Source organism: Notechis scutatus, chromosome 2, assembly GCF_049901735.1.
Source record: "Notechis scutatus isolate UNSWTSFEM ecotype Mainland chromosome 2, rNotScu1.2, whole genome shotgun sequence".
Taxonomy (NCBI): Eukaryota; Metazoa; Chordata; class Lepidosauria; order Squamata; family Elapidae; genus Notechis; species Notechis scutatus.
In genome coordinates, this window is record NC_142010.1 from 127,820,689 (window position 1) to 127,841,415 (window position 20,727).

General features: G+C 43.6%; 1 protein-coding gene across 2 annotated transcripts; it reads right to left on the reverse strand.

Annotated features, from left to right (window-relative positions):
• Positions 1-150: 150 nt before the first annotated feature.
• Positions 151-19,204, reverse strand: MCRS1 (microspherule protein 1). Of its 2 annotated transcripts, none has more exons than XM_087956150.1 (14): positions 19,074-19,204; positions 12,798-12,927; positions 11,258-11,396; positions 10,605-10,763; positions 9,494-9,603; positions 6,997-7,105; positions 6,420-6,558; positions 6,254-6,329; positions 5,596-5,624; positions 4,934-5,026; positions 4,418-4,500; positions 3,706-3,793; positions 2,273-2,400; positions 151-1,062 (listed from the first exon to the last, which is right to left on the reverse strand). In XM_087956150.1, the coding sequence occupies exons 2-14, from the start codon at positions 12,905-12,907 to the stop codon at positions 976-978; spliced, it is 1,350 nt and encodes a 449-aa protein (XP_087812276.1). In that variant the 5' UTR covers positions 12,908-12,927; positions 19,074-19,204; the 3' UTR covers positions 151-975. The 2 variants fall into 2 exon arrangements, with proteins under 2 accessions (XP_087812276.1, XP_087812277.1); XM_087956151.1 differs by having other exon boundaries at positions 19,079-19,165.
• Between the last annotated feature and the right edge of the window lie 1,523 nt (positions 19,205-20,727).

A 20,727-nucleotide genomic window follows, 5' to 3' on the forward strand; every position in this document is an offset into this window, starting at 1 on the left:
GAGCGACCTTTCCCAAAAGCTAAATCACGGTATGTAGAACCACTGCCAACAGTGAAATGAAAATCACGAACTTCAGTTGTAAAACACACGGAAAAGGAGATTCTGCAATAAACTTCACTGCCAGATCAACGGAGGCCACCAGCCAGTCTGCACTGTTGCACCAGAAATTTTAATGGACACAAAAGTTAGATATTTTTTTTTAAAAAGCTAGCAATGCAAAGGCTGCATTTTAAATAATTAGGATTTACTTCCATTTTTGTCATTCTTTTAAAACCCCCAAACAATCGAACTATGACTGACAACACTCTGGTAAGATATACAGTTAACTTACAGGCAAGGATGTGCTTGCACTTAGGAGGCAAGTGCCAAAAGCTAAAATAGCTCATTAGTCTGTCAACACCCCTGTTAAGTAGTAATATTGTACCACGTAAGCAGATAGGAACAGATGGACCTCTATTTTTACAACCAACCTTATTTGGAATAAATCATTCTTTTTTTCACACCCAAGGAACTGAGATTAAAATAATGGATACCTTAAAAAACTGACATCTAGAAATGGCACTAACACAGCACAGAACGAGAGGACTGATCAACTGTTATATTAGCTTGACCTTGGCTCTCGCCGCATCCAGTCCTGAAAAATTTCATCACTCTGTCCCAAAGAGAGTGAAGCGCAAGAGTCAGTAGAAGCAGTAAGTCGTTTCTCACCCAACCCGGCAAAAGGTTCCTGTTAGCCAAAGGGCTGTGTTTAAGTCTCTCTACTCACACCCACCCCTTCTCTCACGCATGAAACAGAGTTCCTCTATGCTAACAACAACAACAACAACGAAGAGCCAGGATGGCTTTTGTGTCCTAATCTCAAAGGAGGCAAACTGGAGGAAGCTGCATCAAGCAGCAAAGAAAACAGCAGTCCCTGCTGGAGGCAGGAGGAGCGGAGTGGGGTTGGGTGGGGTGTCCTTTGGTTCGATCCAAGCCTCAGGGCTGGGCAATTTTGGCAGCTTCTGCCTTGATAAGAGCAATCAGATCTTGGTTGATGAGGAAAACAAAGCGCAAGCTGGCAATCTGGAAAGAGAGGGAGGGAGGGAGAAGAGAATCAAATCAGTTTGTTCATATATATTCTGCTTTCGCACCCAATTAAGACATGAGCCACCTGGAGGAAGTTTTTCTACCAGTGTGGAGATCTGCAATGGAAGCTAACTAGAAGGTTCTTGGCCTAAAGTAACTCATGTGTCCTCCTTCCTGACCAGGCTCTTATTATGAGCCAGCCCTCCATTTAAGGCAGCCTCAGTTTTGGTCACCATGATGTAAAAACAAGATGTTGAGACTCTAGAAAGAGTGCAAAGAAGAGCAACAAAGATAATTAGGGGACTTGAGGCTAAAACATATAAAGAACGGTTGCTGGAACTGGGTATGTCCAGTCTGATGAAAAGAAGGGGCTGCCACAAAGAAGAGGGAGTCAAGCTATTATCCAAATCACCTGAAGGCAGGACAGGAAGCAGTGGATGGAAACTAATCAAAGAGAGAAGCAAATTAAAACCAAGGAGAAATTTCCTGGCAGTTAGAACAATTGATCAGTGGAACTGCTTGTCTCCAGAAGTTGTAAATGCTCCAACACTGAAATTTTTAAAGAGATTGGACAACCATTTGACTGAAGTGATGTAGGGTTTCCTGTCTAACCAAAGGGTTGGACTAAACGACCTCCAAGGTCCCTTCCAACTCTGTTATTCTATTCTAATTCTAATTCTAATTCTAATTCTAATTCTAATTCTAATTCTAATTCTAATTCTAATTCTAATTCTATTCTATTCTATTCTATTCCCCATCTGAGAGCTACAGTCCCAACCCCTCTGAAGGTGCCATGCTCATGAAAGCTGACAGTAACTGGGCTCAACTGCGTCCATGCAGATAGGCTGTAAGCATGGTGTAGACCCACGGGTAATTTGCCCTGGCTTTTATAACTAAATTTACAGCAATATTTATATTCTGGCCACTTCAAATAATTCTAAGCAGTTCAACGTTTAAAAAATACACAGGTAAGGCAGAACAATATGCCGATATAAAGTTCTCAGTGCTTTAGTATAGTTAAGTGCACAAAACCAAATTAAAAAAATAATACAAGAATAAAAACTACAGATTCAGCATCAATTAGCAAGAAATGCTATTTAATTTAATCTGAGCTCCAAATTCCCAGTTTTCCCACTCTCTCAAAAGAAAACAGGACTGGACCACGATCCTACAGGCAAGAAGACAATATCTAACTCAAACTGCTCACCTCAACCACAGAGTTATTGCTGAGTTTCCACTTGCTGCCACAGAGCACTGGCCGTCCATCAACATAAATGGGCCGTCGGCCTTCATTGGCCAAGAAAAAGTCCCCATTGTTCTTCAGCTTGATGACACCTATGGGAATTGAAATTAGAATTCTTTTATTGGCCAAGTGTGATTGGACTTTGTCTTTGGTGCAAATGCTCTCAATGTACATAAAAGAAAAGATACATTCGTCAAGAGTCAAGAATCATCAGGTACAACACTTAATGATAGTCATAGGGTACAATAAGCAATCAAATCATACTAGGAAACAGTCAATAAAAATCGTAAGGTTACAAGTGACAAAGTTACAGTCATACAGTCACAAGTGGGAGGGGATGGGTGATAAGGAGTGATGAGAAGATTAACAGTAATAGTAATGCAGACTTTGTAAAATAGTTGGGCAGTGTTGAGGGATGTGCATTTAGGAAGAGATTAAGGTGACTTCCCAGGAGGAAGAGAACGAAGCTGCAGTGGAATGTCACTGGGTCCTAAGCCACATGAATTTAGGCCACAGCCACCATGCCCGCCATTGCCTTTAAAAAACATGTTGACCTTTCTTGAGAAATGGTTATCTTCAAAAGTTAAAGAGCCAATCTCCATCCAGAGAAGCTCTCTAACTAAGTAGCCTGATGAATGGCCACTGAAAACAGGTAGTCCTTGACTTACAAAGTTATAACACCCCCTTTCCTCAAAAGCTACTTACAACCCGATTTCAAAGTTACGACGGATGCATACCCACGCACCCACCCAGAGTTATGTGATTGCATTTCGGGCTCTTGGCAATCGGCTCAAACTTCAGTGGCCTTTTTATAGCATCCCGTGCTCATGGGACTGCAGTTTTTTGATGGCGCTGCCGGTTTGCAACGTTTTACTTCTAGTTTCTGTCAAAAAATGTCCATTGGATAAAATGGATTTGCCTTAGTCACAGTGTTCACTTTATGACTAGGGCATTCGCTTAATTCCCCCCACCCTCCCAAAAAAACTCAAGTCATGCCTCAACTTACAATGGCAATTCCATGCTCAATTGTAAATCGGGGACTGTCTGTATGTACTTTTTACATGCTGATAGTAAATATATGAGAAAAACCGCAGAGCTTGTTTGGATTCATAGAATTTCACCTAATGCCTCGAAGATTTCATGGGGTCATTAGAATAATAAACAGCATCTTACATTTGCCCTACTTTCACATTTTAAAGACAGCTGTTTCTCCTAGCCAAAAAAAGAGAAAATTCTCAGGCATTTCACACTGTGAAGTCAGTGTATCAGTAACCACAAACAAGAGATTCGGGATCCAGTTCCTGATAGTAACACTTTCTTAACCATAGCTGTACTCAGCTTGCCCAACAAAGTATCTTTTTTCTCAGCAATCCAGAGTCAAGAATCACTTCCATTACCTTGTTTGCGGGAGATTTTCCAAGCAGGGCCTTCCAGTGCCAGATCTACATCAATCTGATTGTCTTTAGTGGCTCTGCCAAGCGTGATCTAAGAAAAGGAAATCAGATAAAGAATTCACTTTGCGTTATCAAAGCGGTCAGGGTTTTGCCGGCTTCAGCGATCAAAATAAATCAAGTGAACTGACACAGTACATTGTTTTTGATTTTGCAAATACTGACTTTTCTAAAAGACCCCATGAGGGCATGGAGACAAGCAAAAATCAGTGAAAAAAAGAAGTGAAGCTCATCACTGGATTGAAAATGACATTTTTAACATGGGTTCGCAGGTTGTCATTTTGTCACAAAGTAAATTACATAGATACTAATGGAGTAACAGTCAAGGTAATGGAAATCAGAAACCCATGTTCATTCTCCACTCCACTGCCAGTACAGTGTTATCTTCCACTGTCTGGAGAAAGAATAAAAACAATATCGGGACCTCTTGAATTAAAAACTCTTCTTCTATCAAAATGTTCTCACTGAAATCACCCAGAATCTTCAACGTTTCAGAACATACAAATATGCCATGTACTTCAAAATCAAATGGAGCTTGATTGTGATGCTTGATTTGCATTATTGAAAAATGATTCAACTTCCTCTCCTTGACCCAAGCTAGTAATAAAGAGTTCACCTCCTTAGTTTTGGGCGTGGCTGAATGAAAAACAGAACTTACCTCCCGGGAGCGCATGAGGTAGCGCACCATCCGTCCACGCAGCACCGCCAAGGTCTGGTTATCAAAATCAGGGGAGCTCATTCCTAGGAGGGGGGGAAAAAAGAAATCAGACTGACAAGATTTTGGAAAATGGAGACAACCAGTAGCAAGCTTGGCAAGAGCAAAGTGCCTAGTGTCGCCTTTGGCATATAAGTTTAATAAATAAATAAATCGTGCTTGGGTGTTATTTGTAACCAGCGGTCTCCAATCTTTCTGGCTCCACAGACCGGCGGTGGGAGAGGGAGGGGATGATTTCGCATGCGCAACCTAATCCCCTACATGTGTAAATGGAAGCTTCACATACTCGCCCACCACTTGCATGGGCCAATTCCCAACGGGCCGCAGACCAATACTGGTATACAGACTGGAAGTTGGGGGCCCCTGATTTATATCACTTCCGTTTCAAAACTGGGCTTCCTTTCAAGATTCTCCAGCAGCTCTGTCCACTACAAGAGGCCTCTGCAGTTTTTTTCTCACCTGTTATACTATCCACCAGCACTTGCCATTTGTGCAGCTCTTGCTCTAGCTGCCGAATCTCACGCTTCTGCCTCCGGTCTGCCACAGTCAGTTCTGAAAGGAGGAAGGTAATAACCACGTGTTGAACAGAAAAATGCAATGGCATTCTTTTGTAATAAAGCTATACATAATTTGGGTTCCTAGAAATCCTGGGCTGTTTTTTGTTTTTTTTTCAAATTCCCTTCCTTAGGTTTCCTACCACCACTCAATCCTGGCGGCTCTTTCTTCCCCTTTTTGCAGGAAAACCAAGGAAGAACATGGCAGAAATTGACTGAAGAATCCTAGCATTTTAGGCTCTCACATCTCTCCAAACAAGGCTTCTTCCTTCCTTTGGCTCTGCTGCTATCAGGCTTCTAACTTCAGAGGTTCTTGCCAAAAAGGAGGTAGAAGGCCCTGGAGCCATTTCCTTAGTCATCGAGAAAGCAAAATTCAGCCCTACTTTTCTTCCACAGCTTTCCAACACAGATTCTAATCCTTGGAGTTAGTACTGCCCAGTGTTTTGACCAAACAGAAAATAGTCAGAAACACATAAAGCTGATAATGCAAAAAACACAGCCATCTAAAGAGGAAGTTTCTTTTCGGTCCATATGTAGCTTCACGTTATCAAACCAAATTTAACTTACCATGTTCCAACACTTCATCTCGTACATCTCTATACGGAAAGAGGAAAAGGGGAGAGAAAAAGAGAGACAAAGAAGGTTAAGTAGATCCTAGACTGCTCATTGATTGCTCCAGTATGAGTTTAGCATTTGCTTCTGTTCTATTGAAATTCCATTATTAAACACATGTATGCACTTTGGGTCAGATTAAGACTGTCACCGGTGCAACGCAGACAACTTCAAAAAGCAAACGACTACAAATTTCCAGCTGGAATTCCCCAGGACAGCCAGGATGCTGGCTACAGAATAGATGGAAATGAAAGCGCTGTAAAAGCTAGTCAATAACTGTCATCAGATCTAAACTCTACTGTGACACAATTCCTGGACATTCGATCTGGAAGGGAAACAGGAGTGTCTTCAAATTGTCATTCTAAACACTGAAGGGATGTTTGCCCATCCCCAAGTCGGCCAAGCCGCATTGGTGGCAGAATGCTCTACAGCAGGGTGTCCAACCTTGGCAACTTTAAGACTTGTGGACTTCAACTCCCAGAATTCCTCAGCCAGCAAAGCTGGCTGAGAATTCTGGGAGTTAAGTCCAAGTCTTAAAGTGCCAAGGTTGGACACCTACTCTACAGTTAAAAGGAGAGGGGGTGGTGGGGTTATCTACTAGCTTCTCACTTACTTCAGCTTGCTGTCATCTATCATGTCTTCAGCATCTGAGAAATTGAGCACTTGGTCTCCTTTGGGCAGTGGCTGCACTGCAGAGAGGAGGAGGGAACAAGGTAGTTTAGAATTCAGATCCCAGCCTCTGCCTTAGCCTCAGCCAAGGAATCAGCAGACCGCCTTACCTGTTTGATCGTCCAGGAGGTAGTACTGCTTCATGAGTTGCCAATGTGTCTGCAAGACTTTAGCAGTGCGGGAAGGATAGAAAATCTCTGGATGTTTGTGCAGCAAATCCTGGAATGTATCCAAACATGGCTGACTGGTCTAGGCGAACAACAGAAAGAGAGTGAAAGCAGGAGTTGTCATTACATAGAGTGGTCTTTATTGCTAATATTATAAACATTTCCACGACAAAGGGTCTTAATCAGGTTTAAGTGTATCTCAAGCCTTGTTGTGCAATGCATTTGCTAACTTCAGATTTCCTGAAATCCATAGCAGTAAGGTTTGCAATGGCACCAACTCTAAAATGGCTCCAACCTGGTCTATTATACTATATGTATTAATTGCAGAAACAAGGAATAATTCTCACAAAAAAACTTTTCTGAGCATTGAGAAGAGGAAATGTCCGTGAGTTATAGAGGGATAAAGCAGAACTTGTGAGGCATTAGAGGCTGACACTAAAGGGCTCTCAGAAACCCAAGTTTGCTTTGTGTCAGAGCTACTCTGGCTGGGGATGTGACATCCAGGTTTATTGCTCCTTACCGATCCCACTTTGCTTAGCAGCTGTTCCTCTGCTTTGCTAAAAAGCACTTTGCTCTGCATGGATGCAATGGCTTCAGGATGCAGTTGCCTCATTGCTTGGCAAGACAGTCTGTAGAGAATGAAGACAAAGGAATCAAGAATTCATTGGCTTCACTGACTCAGCGGGATTGTTGTCTCTCCAAGAGTCTCCAGCAGAAAGAATGAAAGAGGAAAAACAAGGCTGTACACTGAATTCATTAATATGAAATTCATTAATATGAAATTCATTAATATGAAAACAGATTCAATAAAGTCCCAAGTAGTTGATATATGTATCCTGTCTTTTTCAAAGGGGGTATGTCAGGATTTTTTCATGTTTTAGAAAGCTATCCTGATATTTGCATATCCAAAGAAATGCAAGATGACCATTTCAGGAAAAGTTGGAGATGTCAGAATAAACGTTTCACGTTAATTCCAGCACTGATGAACTAGAAACTAATTCTCTCAACTTAAAACCATCTTCCCCCTCAGCCATGTTTAAGAATGTTATTGTTTTTTCTAGTGGTAGGATTCCAGTGCCACATGATTAGAAAACCCCTCTTTACCTAAGAAAAAGTAAATAAAATATGCATTGGGAAGTAGAACATCAAAATACCGCTTACAATGATCAGGAATCATTATTCATCTCTACTATGAAGACAAGCTCATTTAGAACAAACATAACTGCATCAATATTTAAACTGGACTACTTTGTTTTAACCCTCTGGAAATCTGGAATCTGTGCTACTTTCATGTTTCTTCCACCTGTGTGTCATGTCCCTGGTGGAGACTGACTCTGAGGGAGAGGAGAAACAGCCAACAGGAAGTGGAAGTGTGGCTCCGGAGGTTGTGGAGGAGGCTGGGGAAGGGCAGAGGCCAGCTGGGCAGTCAGAGGAGGACCCAGGCCCATCCCCTATTCATCCTAGGGCATGCAGGGAGGAGAGGATAAGGGGGAGACGTGATCTCCTCGGGAGGAGAGGGCCTTGATCCTCTTCATGGGCTGCAGCTGTGATAACTGAATAAGAGGACGGACATGCGTACAGGCGAACGTTGGAAACAAAGCGTGGAAATATCTCTAGTTTATGGTTCCTGAGTTTGGCGTCCTTCCCAGTGTGTGTTCTGTTATCTGGGGACTTCCTCCAGCCCTTATCTTGCCTGGTTTGTGTTATTTTTTCCCTCCTTCTTGTAACTGCTTGTGTGGGAGTTTTTTGTCTTCCGTCAAGGATATTTGGAGCTTGGAAGCAAAGAGAAGGAATAAAAGGGGCTTCACTGGGTTTTTGTAACTGTGTTTATTTTGTATCCCCATCCTGGGTCCTCACACTGTGGTTCTATCAGTCCATCAACAATATAGTAAAATCCACGTTCTGCTTTTACTACATTGCATGCTATCTCTGTCACATAAGAACTGTGGGAGGAGGAATGGATGAACTACATGCAGGAATGTTATCTAAATCAGGAAGTGACCAGTTTCCATGAAAACAACCAGTTCCATCTTAGCTTTTTTCCCCCCTCTTCCAGCTTGATTAGCCTTCTGGACTTGTCTTGGACACTCTGCCTAGTGGGGAACCAGATGACACAGCCATGCACCAGCAGGAGCCATGGCTGCAGTAGAAGCAGCCAGCAGGAGCACGGACAGCAAGGGTACCGGTGCAAGCAGACCAGGCCTGCTGCTGGAGACTCTTGATTCTCTCCTCAGCTGGAACACACTGAGTTTGCTTCTTCCTCCAAGAAAGAGGAAAATTTAACATCCAATTTGCAAGAATCGGATCCAGCAGTTAGATCGTTAGATAACATCCCTGTGGTATGGAAGAAAAGATCACGGTTGGCCATGGCACCTGGAACAAGCTGAAATGACACCCCAGTGATGACACATATGCCATGGCATCTATTTGTCATGTATTCTCCCTATTGACATCATGAGAGGTGGGAGTCAACACTGCTTCTCAACAGCTTTGAAACTGCACATAAAGTGGGAGAAGGGGGAGGGGGAACCCCGATCATTCTTCCCACATAAAAATCAATGAATCCTTATTGGTGTTTCAGGGGTTCTCTTTCCTCTCAAGGAAAGCCACAAGAGTAGCTATACTGAAAGGAATGGGGAAACCTCGCCAGACAATGGCTTCCATATAATAAGGGTGGCAGAAAGAGACCTAATATATACTTTGCCACAGACATGGCCACACATGACCCTTTATCCCAAGACTCTGCTTGGAAGTAGGATCCATTAAGTCAAAAGAATTCACTTAACATACAGAATCTCCACAGAGGAAAGTTTTCTGGAAACTAGATCAACACATGTGTGTCTTTCAGCATACTGGGATGCTTGCCTCTCCTTAAGAGAGCGATCTGCTTCTAGTCCTCAGCTGGTAGTGGCTCAGGTTGCCACTTGCCTAATTTTGGAAACAAGAGTGGGAGCCTTCACCACAGCTCTGTCCTCTCCCTTTGAGAATCAGGATTGTGTGACTAGGACCAAACTTACTTGGAAATCACAGGATCGTAGAGTAGAGCATACCACCGCTCCTGGATTTCTCGCAGATTAAAGCGACAGCTGAACTTCACTCCCAGGTGCACAGAGGTCAGATCATTGGTCTTCAGAGAGAAAGAAAAAGAGATCTCAGTTCTAGGGTGGGCAAAACAGTCAGGCTTGGGGCAAGTAGAGAAAAGAAAAGAAAAGAAAAGAAAAGAAAAGAAAAGAAAAGAAAGAGGGAGGGATGAAGGAAGGAAGGAAGGAAAGAGAGAGAGAGAGAGAGAGAGAGAGAGAGAGAGAGAGAGAGAGAGAAAGAAAGAAAGAAAGAAAGAAAGAAAGAAAGAAAGAAAGAAAGAAAGAAAGAAAGAAAGAAAGAAAGAAAGAAAGAAAGAAAGAAAGAAAGAAAGAAAAAGAAAGAAAGAAAGAAGCAAGCAAGCAACTATATTGGTTTCCAACACTTTGAGCTTAAATGGAACAGAACCCACTGAAGGATAAAGCAATCAAAAACTGATTACAAAAAATTGCTGGGGTGGGATGGATGTTTTTAGAAAATCAATATACTTCTGCATCTATGGTGGACTGAGTCAGGCTTCAATACTGGTTCTACAGATACTTGACTTACTACTGTAATGGTGCCTCCGATTGTTGTTCTTAAACAAATGTGGTGGTTGTAAAGTGAATGTGGCAGTCCTAAAGAGGACTCATTGTTCATTATGGAGCGGTTTTGCTGAAAACCGGAAATGCATTGGAAAAAACATGGTAAAATGCAATTATGTGACCATGAGACACTGCAAATGGCAGTCAATGCAGGCCAGCTGCCGAGCACCCAACATGCGATCCCCCATTGGACCTGGGGAGGAGGAGGATCCATCATAGCTTTGGTTGCCAAGCAACGGGTTGTAAGTTGAGGACTACCTGTTCTAACTGGAAAAGGCACACATTAAAAAGATTCCGGAAGAGGGTGAGAATAGTCTCCAGATATATTTGGAAGAGAACTGCTTAGGAGCCTCATGTAAGCTATTCTAGTTTTCTTGGCATCCAAAAGGATTTAAATAGCCTTTCTGAACCACGGTGAATAAACATCTGGAACATGTGTTCCCTAACCGTAAGTTCATTCCACTACCTGAAGCACAGCATTGATCAGCAACAGATCATCGGTGGGTTTCCAGCGGCCCAAATCCTTGGTGACCTGCAAGGGCTGCTTGCTCTTCTTCATCCGTTTGCTGAGGCTGGGATTTGGAGCAGGGTTTGGAGTGACAGGAGTTGAGATGGACTTGGACACCTGAAGAGGCAGAGGGGAAGATTATCCCATCTACTCAAAGAGTCTTCGGCAGGCCTTAAATTCAGAAGGCAACCAGGAAGTGGAAGCCCTTGGATTCCCATTTTGCTACAAGGACACAGGAATCAAACTTTGCCTGGCAGGATTGGCTTATTCCATGAAAGAGGATTTCAAACCAACCCAGCTTTTAGAACATACTGTCAGTTACAGAGAAACAAAACAAGCCATTCCTAAAGAAACTGCCAGTCAGACTTACAAACGAATGAAAAAAAACAACAACAACAACTAAAAGGTTGGGCACCATTATTTCTTAATATGTATTTAATGTAAACATTTGAGTTATGCACTGATAGTTTTGTACTGGAATGTGGATTCAATAAAAGAGTCATAGTTACATTTACGGTCAGAGCGTCTTATGTGCGACATGGAGAACAATAAAGAGGCTTTCTGAAGCCGCCCCCACCCCCTCCCAGTGAAACACAATGTCACTGACTCACCTTCCTCTTTTCACTAGAAGATGGCTCACTGCCAGAGCAGCGTCCAGGCTCCACCCCGCTGGGGCCTTTGGCCCGGCTGGATGATTTGGCAAGGCTGCTTTCTACCAACTCATCATCAAATTTCTTCCGCTTGATGAATCTAGAATGGTGAACATCCGCATTGCCGTAATCTCAAGGAAACAGCTACCCTCCTTCACTACTTTCTCTTTAACAACAGGGAGTCATGGATGACTTCATTGGACATTCTTTCACTTAGCAGGATTGTGGGCCAAGTCTTTTAAGAAAAGCCCAAGCTATATTTGCATACGGCATAATGACTCATAATAGGTCAACCAGCATTTTAACAACCATATCTTCGGGGGGGGGGGGGGGGCAGCATTTGCACAATTACCCTCAGTCACTTGGCTGATTAATATGCAAACCACATGCACTTAGTTTACTGTCACATTTTTGCAGTAATTAAGAGCAGCCATTATTTCCCGTTACCTCTAATAAGAACTTGAGACTAAGATCAATTGTTGGTGTGGACTGGAAGTAGCGACTCTTTCAGGTTAAGTCGGTACATTTAATCATGGGGAAGCTATCAGCTGTGATTAAGGATATGGGATATGGGATAAAATGCTCTGGATAAAATGCACAGGATATGGGATAAAATGCTCTGAGGGATTGGAATGCATTACATGAACATGTCTCTATACACAAAATGTTTGAGACATATTTTATAATTTATATAGAATTCTACAGGAGGAGATCTTGTTCCTTATGGCACTAACTTCTAACCTATTTGACCCCATGAACTATACTGAAGAAAAATCAAATAATGTTCTCTAATCAGCAAGAACATTTACACAATTATTCTCTTTGCTTTTATAGCAACAGACTTATATACTGCTTCACAGTGTTTTATAGCCCTCTCTAAGCAGTTTACAGTCAGCCTATTGCCCCCAACAATCTGGGTTCTCATTTTACTGAACTTGGAAGGATGGAAGGCTGGGTCAGCCTTGAGCTGGTGAGATTTGAACTGGCAGTCGGCAGAAGTAGCCTGCAGTACTGCATTCTAACCACTATGCCACCACAGCTCATTTACGTTCAAGAGAACAAATATGGTCACTTCTGGTACATTTTGTGATTCCCAAGATTCCATCCTTTCAATTAAAGGAATACCAAAGAAAACTGCTATCTTTGGCTGGAAAACCAACCTGAGACCACAGTTTGATTAGACATCCTGTTGTCAACCTCCTGACTTAATCGGTGCAAATTAAAAGAAAGCAAAACACTTTGTGATTGCTCCAAAAGTTACAACTTCAATAGGTTTTACTCAAAACCAACATCCATTTTTAAACATCCTCAGAAAACAATGGCTCCATTGCATCTACCTATGAAAAGAATCCAGCCTATTTAGCTATAACTTAGCCCTCATTTCCAACAAGCACCGTATTTCTAAACTTCAAACTCTCAACTCTTCAAACGAAAGGTATGTTTGAAGGCTAAATGTTCTCCTTTCCTTGGATCACCTTCCCAACTGCGTCCATCATAGTACCTGGATGAGCTCCGTCGTTTTGGAATGGCACCCGATACTTGCGATGAGCTCCTTTTTTGTCCTGCTAGAGACTCTTCGTCTTCGGAGCGGCTAGCTGTACCCGACGCCATCAGTCTGGAATCCAAAGTGTCTGCCAGAGACAGGAGCACAGATTCAGTGCCTGGTGGTAACTAGTTCTGATTGGATCCCAAGTTGCAGCCATGTCTACTAGGTAGCTGATGCAGAGGGAACCAAAGGAAAGCACTTGTGCGCAAACTGATTATGGGTTCATCCCTAACCAGCAGTCTTAGAAGTCTAAAAGAAATTGTATAAATTGTAGTGTCTCACTTACAACCATTTAGTGATCGTTCAAAGTTACAACAGCATTGAAAAAAGTGACTTATGACCATTTTTCACATTTACGATCGTTGCAGCATCCCCACGATCACGTGATCAAAATTCAAACACTTGGCAAATGATTCATACTTATGATGGTTGCTGCGCCCCAAGGTCATGTGATCCCCTTTTGCGACCTTCTGACAAGGAAAGTCAGTGCGGAAGCCAGATTCACTTAACAACCGGTGTACTAACTTATCAACTGCAGTGATTCACTTATCAATTGTAGCAAGGAAGGTCATAAGATGGGGCAAAAAACTCACTTAACAAATGTCTCACTTAGCAAGAGAAATGTTGGGTTCACTTGTGGTTGTAAGTCAAGGACTACCTGTACATGGAATATATAACTTAAAAGCAAGTTAAGCACCCACCTTATTCTAGTATATTTTTGCTTGGGAATATACTGTCATTGATTTCAGAGGAAAATATTCTAAGCAATGTGCCCCGCTACTACAATTAGTATTACATAGAAGGCATTTTCCATCATGACGGTTTTCGAGGAAGATAACAATGGGCATAAGCATTTTGGTTATTGTTTTGCTTGGCTGCTAAGAGCAGCTACAGGAAGTCCTTGTTAAACAGCCACGATTGGTTCTAGAGTCTCAGTTATTAGGTATAAAGGTAAAAGTAAAGTTTCCCCTTGCACATAAGTGCTAGTCGTTTCCGGCTCTAGGGGATGGTGCTCATCTCCATTACAAAGCCGAAGACGTCTCCGTGGTCATGTGGCCAGCATGCCTAAACGCCAAAGGCGCGCGGAACACTGTTACCTTCCCACCAAAGTGGTCCCTACTTGCATTTTTACATGCTTTCGAACTGCTAGGTTGGCAGAAGCTGAGACAAGTAATGGGAGCTCATTCCGTTACACGGCGAGAGGGATTCGAACCGCCGAACTGCTGACCTTTCTGATCAGCAAGCTCAGCGTCTTACCCATTGAGCCACCATGTCTCATTATTATGAATTATTAAGTCATTAGGTATAGTGGTGGTTAAGTGAAAGCCACTTATGACTATGTTTATGATTTTATTTCAGCTTTCCTTTGCTTTATATTGTCAAAAGGATAAATGTCAAACGGTCTGGTGAGCCAAAGAGAACTCCAGAACTCATTTCACAAGGAAGCCAAGTAAAAGGGCAAATCTTATAGCACTTTCTCTCCCGCCCCCTCCATTCCTGCCCTTTGGAATGTTCAGCCTGGCACTGGGATAATTAACAAGGAGAGAACTGATATTTATGTTTACATTCATTGGAGAGGAAGGAATTACAACAGAGCACCCAGGTACTCCTTGACTTACGACTGGTCGCTTGACAACCTTCAAAGTTACAATGGACTCTCTTTGGGGCTACTTACAACCAGGATTCAAAGTTCTGATAGTTGGGCCCTTCCTGATAGTCATGTGACTGAACTTCAGTCACTCAGCCAAACGCCATCACAGGTGTTTGCAGCACCCCACTGTCCCGTGATGTTTTGTGAGGGTTTTCGCTGAAAACCCACCCTTACTTCCAATTTTCAGCAAAACTGTCTGCGTAGGAACACTTGGTCCCTTAACAACCACTGTGTTTAACCGCAGCAGTTGCTCTACAACTGTCATAATTTACAACTGTGATGGGCAGGCTCCATTGCAATTATAGGTTGAGGATTACCTGTAATAATAATGGAGAATAAGCACTGAAAACTAGATCTTTTGTTTGCCAGCTGACCAGGAACTGCTTAGAACAGGGGGCCCCAACTTGTGGGCCAAGACCCACTACTGGGTCGTGGCCTATTTGCAACTGGGCCCTGTGACTTGTGGGACGGCACGCGTGCACAACCCAACTTACACGGGCACTGGCACTCGCAGTCCCACTTGCGCAAGCACCGGTGCTTGCAGCCCCACTCATGTGAGCGCTGGCACTCACAGCTCCACTCATGCGAGTGGCGGGCCGCTCGCACAAATGCAGCTGTGCATGTGCACACAACTGCCCCTCTCACAAAACCATCCCCTCTACCACCACCCTCGGCGCGCCGGGCTGCCAACCTGGAAAGGTTAGGGAACGCTGGCTTAGGAAGTTAAAGAAAATCTTTGGTGTGAAACTGATTACCTCAGGATCAGGCAGAACTGAGCTTGTTAACTTGCAGTTAGTGCTGTTTAGGGACCCCACACGCTCTAGAGAAAAGCAGCTCAGGAAGAGAAAGGTTGTTTAGACCAGTGGCTCCCAACCTTTTGGGCACCAGGGACAGGCTCTGTGGAAAGATTTTTCTATGGACCAGAGGGAGCGTGGTTTTGTGTGCTGCCTGCAACCCACAGATGGGGGCTTCGCTTGTTTGCGGGGCCCAATTTCTGACATGCCACAGATGGGAATTGGGGACTCCTGGTTTAGGCAATCTCTCAACTCGTGGGGTGAGGGAAAAAACAAGTGGGCCAAGTACAGCTCAAAGCATACTGACTGACTGTAATGGTGAACACATGACCGAGAGAGAAACAATCAGAAATCCAAGCATCAGTCGCAATGTTACTTTTTCATCATAACTACAAATGATGACTGTCCCAGATGTCCCAAAACAAGGACTATCTGTACAGTCAGTTTGGAACTCAATCTTTGGACCAATAATTATCTTTTAGCTCAACTTTTTTCCACAGTTTCATTGTTGTAATATTAAAATGAGAGCGAGAGTTCCACAAACACCATCTTGAGTTCTTAAAAGGAAAAAGAACGATGCTCTTGAGTTACTCCTGGTGACTTCATGGATCCATGAAGTTGTTTATACGTGCATGTTGTTTATTTGGCAACAGTATGAAAGCAAATTTCCACATTTCTTCTTCCAGGATATTTTTTCAATTTCCTGTTTTATTTTTGGGACAGCTTCGGGGTAGTCTACTAGTTTCCTATCCAAGTATTAACCACACTAAACTTGTTTGGTATTTCAGTATCAATTTGTTGGTTAATTTAGTAAAAACAGTTATTGCCACTTGCTGGGCCAATTAAAGGGAAATATATCAAGCTCAATTCCTGACTTTGTCCCTGTTACCGTGTTTCTCCAACAATACGGCCTCCACCAATAGGAAGGCCCAGCATGTTTTTTGGGCATAAAATCAAATTAAGCCCCTCCCCCCAAATTTAGGCCTATTTTAAAATATGCAAAATAAGGGGGAAGGGCGGGAGACTTGTCGTTAGGAGCGCCAGCGGGCAGGAATTCCTCGCCACCAGCCGCTCCTAACGGGCAATCATGGCGAAGCGCGGAGAGCTCCCTACTCCCACCAAACACCTTTGCTGCAGACACCTTTGGCACCCGCCGTTGTTGCTTTCCCTTCTGCACATTCCGCCACCACATTTGGAGCTGCCGCTTCCGTGTTTGGAGTGCCGCCATTTGGAGCTCCAAACGCGGAAGTGGCAGCTCCAAACATGACGGCGGGTGATCTTTTTATTTTGGTCCGCGAAGTTCAGAGCGAGCAAGAGAGGGAGACACGATGCCTCCATCCGAGATGGCAACCTCACTAGTGGATCACAACGTGGCTGGAAGCCCGAATTGGCGGGATACGATGGCAATCTTTTTGGAGCGAGAGGAAAGGGAGAGAAGAGTTGCGAGGCGTAATTTGCAGGAGGAAGTGCTCAGCACGTGAGGAGCATGCGCGGGAGGGGGAAGAGACGGATGGGACGCTGGACGCACTGGGTTGAGAGGGCGCCGCCCTCCCCCTCTCCAGAAAGGCGGGATCGTAACTCTCGGGAAAAAAAAAAGAGCGCACAGGCTCCTGAAGCTGAAAGGCATGATGGGCGTGGCCAGAACCCTCCGGTCCGGGAAAGGGGCGGGCAATGAAATGCACAGACGAGTGGAGGAGTTGAAGCCATTTCCCGGCAAACATCCCCATTGGGAGGCGCCGAAGCTTTGGAAGTTGTGGATTGGTTGGAGGTCACGGGCGGGCGGGCTCAAAGGAGGTCCGCGGCAGCAGGGTTGCCTCACCCACCCCCTCCCTTCCCACATCAACAAGCGGGCGCCTGCGCCGGGGTTTGCGCATCTTTTCCTCTCATGCGTGGTATTTGCTTTCCGAGCGAGGCCCGGGTTTTGGCCTAGAGCCGGTGGTGCGGTGGCGGTGTGATAAAAAGCGGGCGGCCTCTTTCCCCCTCTCTCTCTATGTATGAAAGAGCTCGCCTCGCTCGGAGCGTTGGCGAAGCACACGAGAGTTTTGCAGTCGGAGAGGGAGGCGGCGGTGAAACGGACGCGGCGGCAACGGCAGGATGCTGCAAGTCAGGACTTTGCATTGAAGCAGCCCGGGGGCACGTAGCCACCTCCCTCCAGCCCACCTTGAGGATTTGCCTTTTGTTGTTGGTATACTTGGCTTCAGGTGCTCCTGTCGCCGCCTTCCCTTTGCCTTCGAAGGTAAAGTGAATTATTTTAAAACCTCCGCTCATCCCGCCAGGGCCATGGCAGAGCCGTGCGGGCTGGGCAGAACCAGGAAACACCCGCGGCTCGCTTCCTGGCTCTGCCCAGCTCGCACGGCTCCGAGCGCGCCCTGATGGGATGAGCGGAGGTTTTTAAAATAATTCGCTTTACCTTCGAAGGCAAAGGAAGGTGGCGACAGGAGCGCCTGAAGCCAAGTGTCTCCTCAGGGCTCCGGTTGCAGGGAGGAGCCCTGACTGGCCGCACGTGGCTGCGCTAAACGCTGCAGCGTTACTGTAACGCCGCGGCAGCAAGGGAGAAGGAAAAGCAACGGTGATGGAAGGTCTCCCGAACATCCAAGCTGTTGCCGCCCGCCCACCCGAGGATGCAACGGGGGGGGGAATTAAGTCACCCCCGAAAAGACGGCCTAGCCGGTTTTTCGGGGGTCAAAAAAAAATAAGGCCCGGCCTTATTATGTGAGAAACACAGTATTTCCTTGGTAGGAATACAGAAAAGGTTTGGTGTTGCCTATTTAAGTTCTACAACTCTGGGATTTCTGGATAGTCTCCCATCCTGTTACACTCTGCTGTAACTCCCAGAAGAAAACTAGGATATCAATATAACACCGAATAAAATGATACAATATTCAGGTCCAAAGTGGTTTAAGAGTGCTGTCACAGCTGCTTCTTTCGAGGTACAAAGTAAAATTACTAACATGACACTATTCCAATTCTGGATTAAAAGAAATAACAGATCCCAGCCCTACGTAAGCCGCTGCTTCATTCCATGACTTAAAAGAAATAAGACAAAATAAACAAGTAAATATGATAGTGTGGTACAATGCTTCGTCATCATCGTTGCTCAGAACTTCAAATACACTGATCTAGTTTTGGGTAACTCTCATTTTTTATATTGCCGCAGCCTTCTTTAACCTGGAGCCCTCCAGATGTGTCAAACATCGATTTATTTGAGAGCTGTAGGCAACAAAATTTCATTTTAACGTATGCCGATTAGTGTACATTCAAAGTGACAATAAAGTTCTTCTAAGTCTAATGTGATCAAAGATTATAGTGATTCATTGGGAGGATTTCCTTTATTGGAAAGTAAAAGGAAAGTGGTATGACCAAAACAGAAATCGCAAAGTAAAGAATCTTGTTCAAGATTTGACATAGTTTAATGCCTTCCAGAAGTTTGGCCTTATGGAAATTTGTGATCCAGCGTATTTAGAGGACGAAACAACTGCCTCAAAAGAAGGAAGAAGAAAAAGCAGAACGATGCCCAATTAATGAAACCATGCAAACAAGGCGATTCCAATCAGCCCAAGCGAATCAGACTGGCAGAATCTCGCCCCATAGAACGACAGGAAAAGGTGGGGGGGGGGGAGAGAAGCGAAAGGCGCTTGCGCAGTTCTACTGCCGTCACTTTTTTGCGCATGCGCTCCTCCGTCCGCCTCACTCGTTCGTTTCCTAACCAAGAAACGAAGCTATTCTTTCTCTCTATTTAATCTCAATAGATCTCAAGGTGTTATATAAAGTCTGTAACGGCATTACCTCACCATTCCCAATCGTTACGATAACGACAACAACGACTCCCGCCTCTCTGCGACGTCCATCTCGGAGACGCGAGAAAAAAATCCCAATAACTTCCGATGAGAGAAAAGGAAAAATGAGACAATCGAAAGATCAGTTCCGGGTTATTGTCGCCTAGCCCGAGAGCCGTGAGGGGAGAGTGGCCATCTTGGTTAAGGGCACCGTTCCAGTGCTTTCGACTTTTTCGGACATCGTGATTTCAGTTTATATCATTCGTTTCCTGACGTGCCTGCACACCTTCTGATTGGCATGAAGTTTCGCTCTGCCACAGACATTTAGATTTTAAAAAATCATTTTCACAGTTTTGTAGGGGAAATATGGAATAAGATGGACAGAGTGCAGACAGGACGGTGGCTTGAATTGCTATAATAAGATGGATCAAATAAGTCCATTCCAATCTCTTTTTGGTTTGACAGCGATGTACAATTGTTAACAGAAGCTCATGTTTCTGTCTCTTTGAATATTAGTTGCAGAGGAGAAATAACGGGACGGCATTCGCCTCTCTTTTGGGACTCCTTGAGAAAGTAGCAGTTGCATTAGTTAGTGTTTAATTATTTGGAATTAAACAGTCACCAAACCTCAGTCCAGGCATTGGATGAAGGAAATGGCTGATTCTAGGATAATTGTGATTAATATTATTTTGAATGAATTTATATGTTAGTGTGTATGTGTACTATATATATTTATAGCATATCTGTATGTAACGTATGTGTACACTTTTGATAGCAGGCAACAGAACTTCATTTTTAATGTACGCCATAGTCCCACACAAAAAAAATAAAGGTTATCTTATCTAATTGGAAGCAAACTCTTTATATTTATAGCACAAACATAATTAGCCATCACAGCATCTGTATAGATGGATCATTAAGTCTTGGAAATTGTGATTGTTAAGCAATAAGTGTCATTCTGAGTTACATTCATTTTATGCCATGTGTTATAAAAGGCTGTGTTAAAGTCTGGGATTTTGCAATTCATCCAGAGATTACAAGTGGATGTGGCTTAGCCTGGGAGCAGTCCCCATGGTGTGGTAATTTGGGTACATCTCAGTCACCAAAACGCCTTGGGTCAGTCTTTTTTTAAAATTATTGTTTGATTAATCTATAATTGATCTTTATTTTTAAAAAAATACAGTGGTACTATATAGCAATTAGAGATGGTGGCAAGGATATTGATGCCACAGCAGGAGTAGAAATGTTCTGGCTGTTTGTGTTATTGTTAATGAAAAATGGGTATAATTTATTATGAATAAGAGTTATAACATGATCTCTAATTCACTGCAGATGTGCACACCAGCTGGTTTTTTGTGCCAAGACTCAACATATTAGTCAATTTTATTTGAATGCCTACCGCAACTTTTTAAAATGTAATATTTGTTAACTATCTCAGCAGCAGCAAAGCTGACATCAGCTTAATAGGTCTCTTATGTATATGTGTACATATACACACACAAGCGAAATTGACTACATCATGCCAAGTGATAAAACTATATTCTGCAATTGTACTGTCATCAATCATTTTAATGTCGGAAGTGACCATAGAATGGTACAAGCTAAAGTGAAGATAAATTGTTGACACAGGTATGTATGTACTGTATGTGAATGTACATATATAT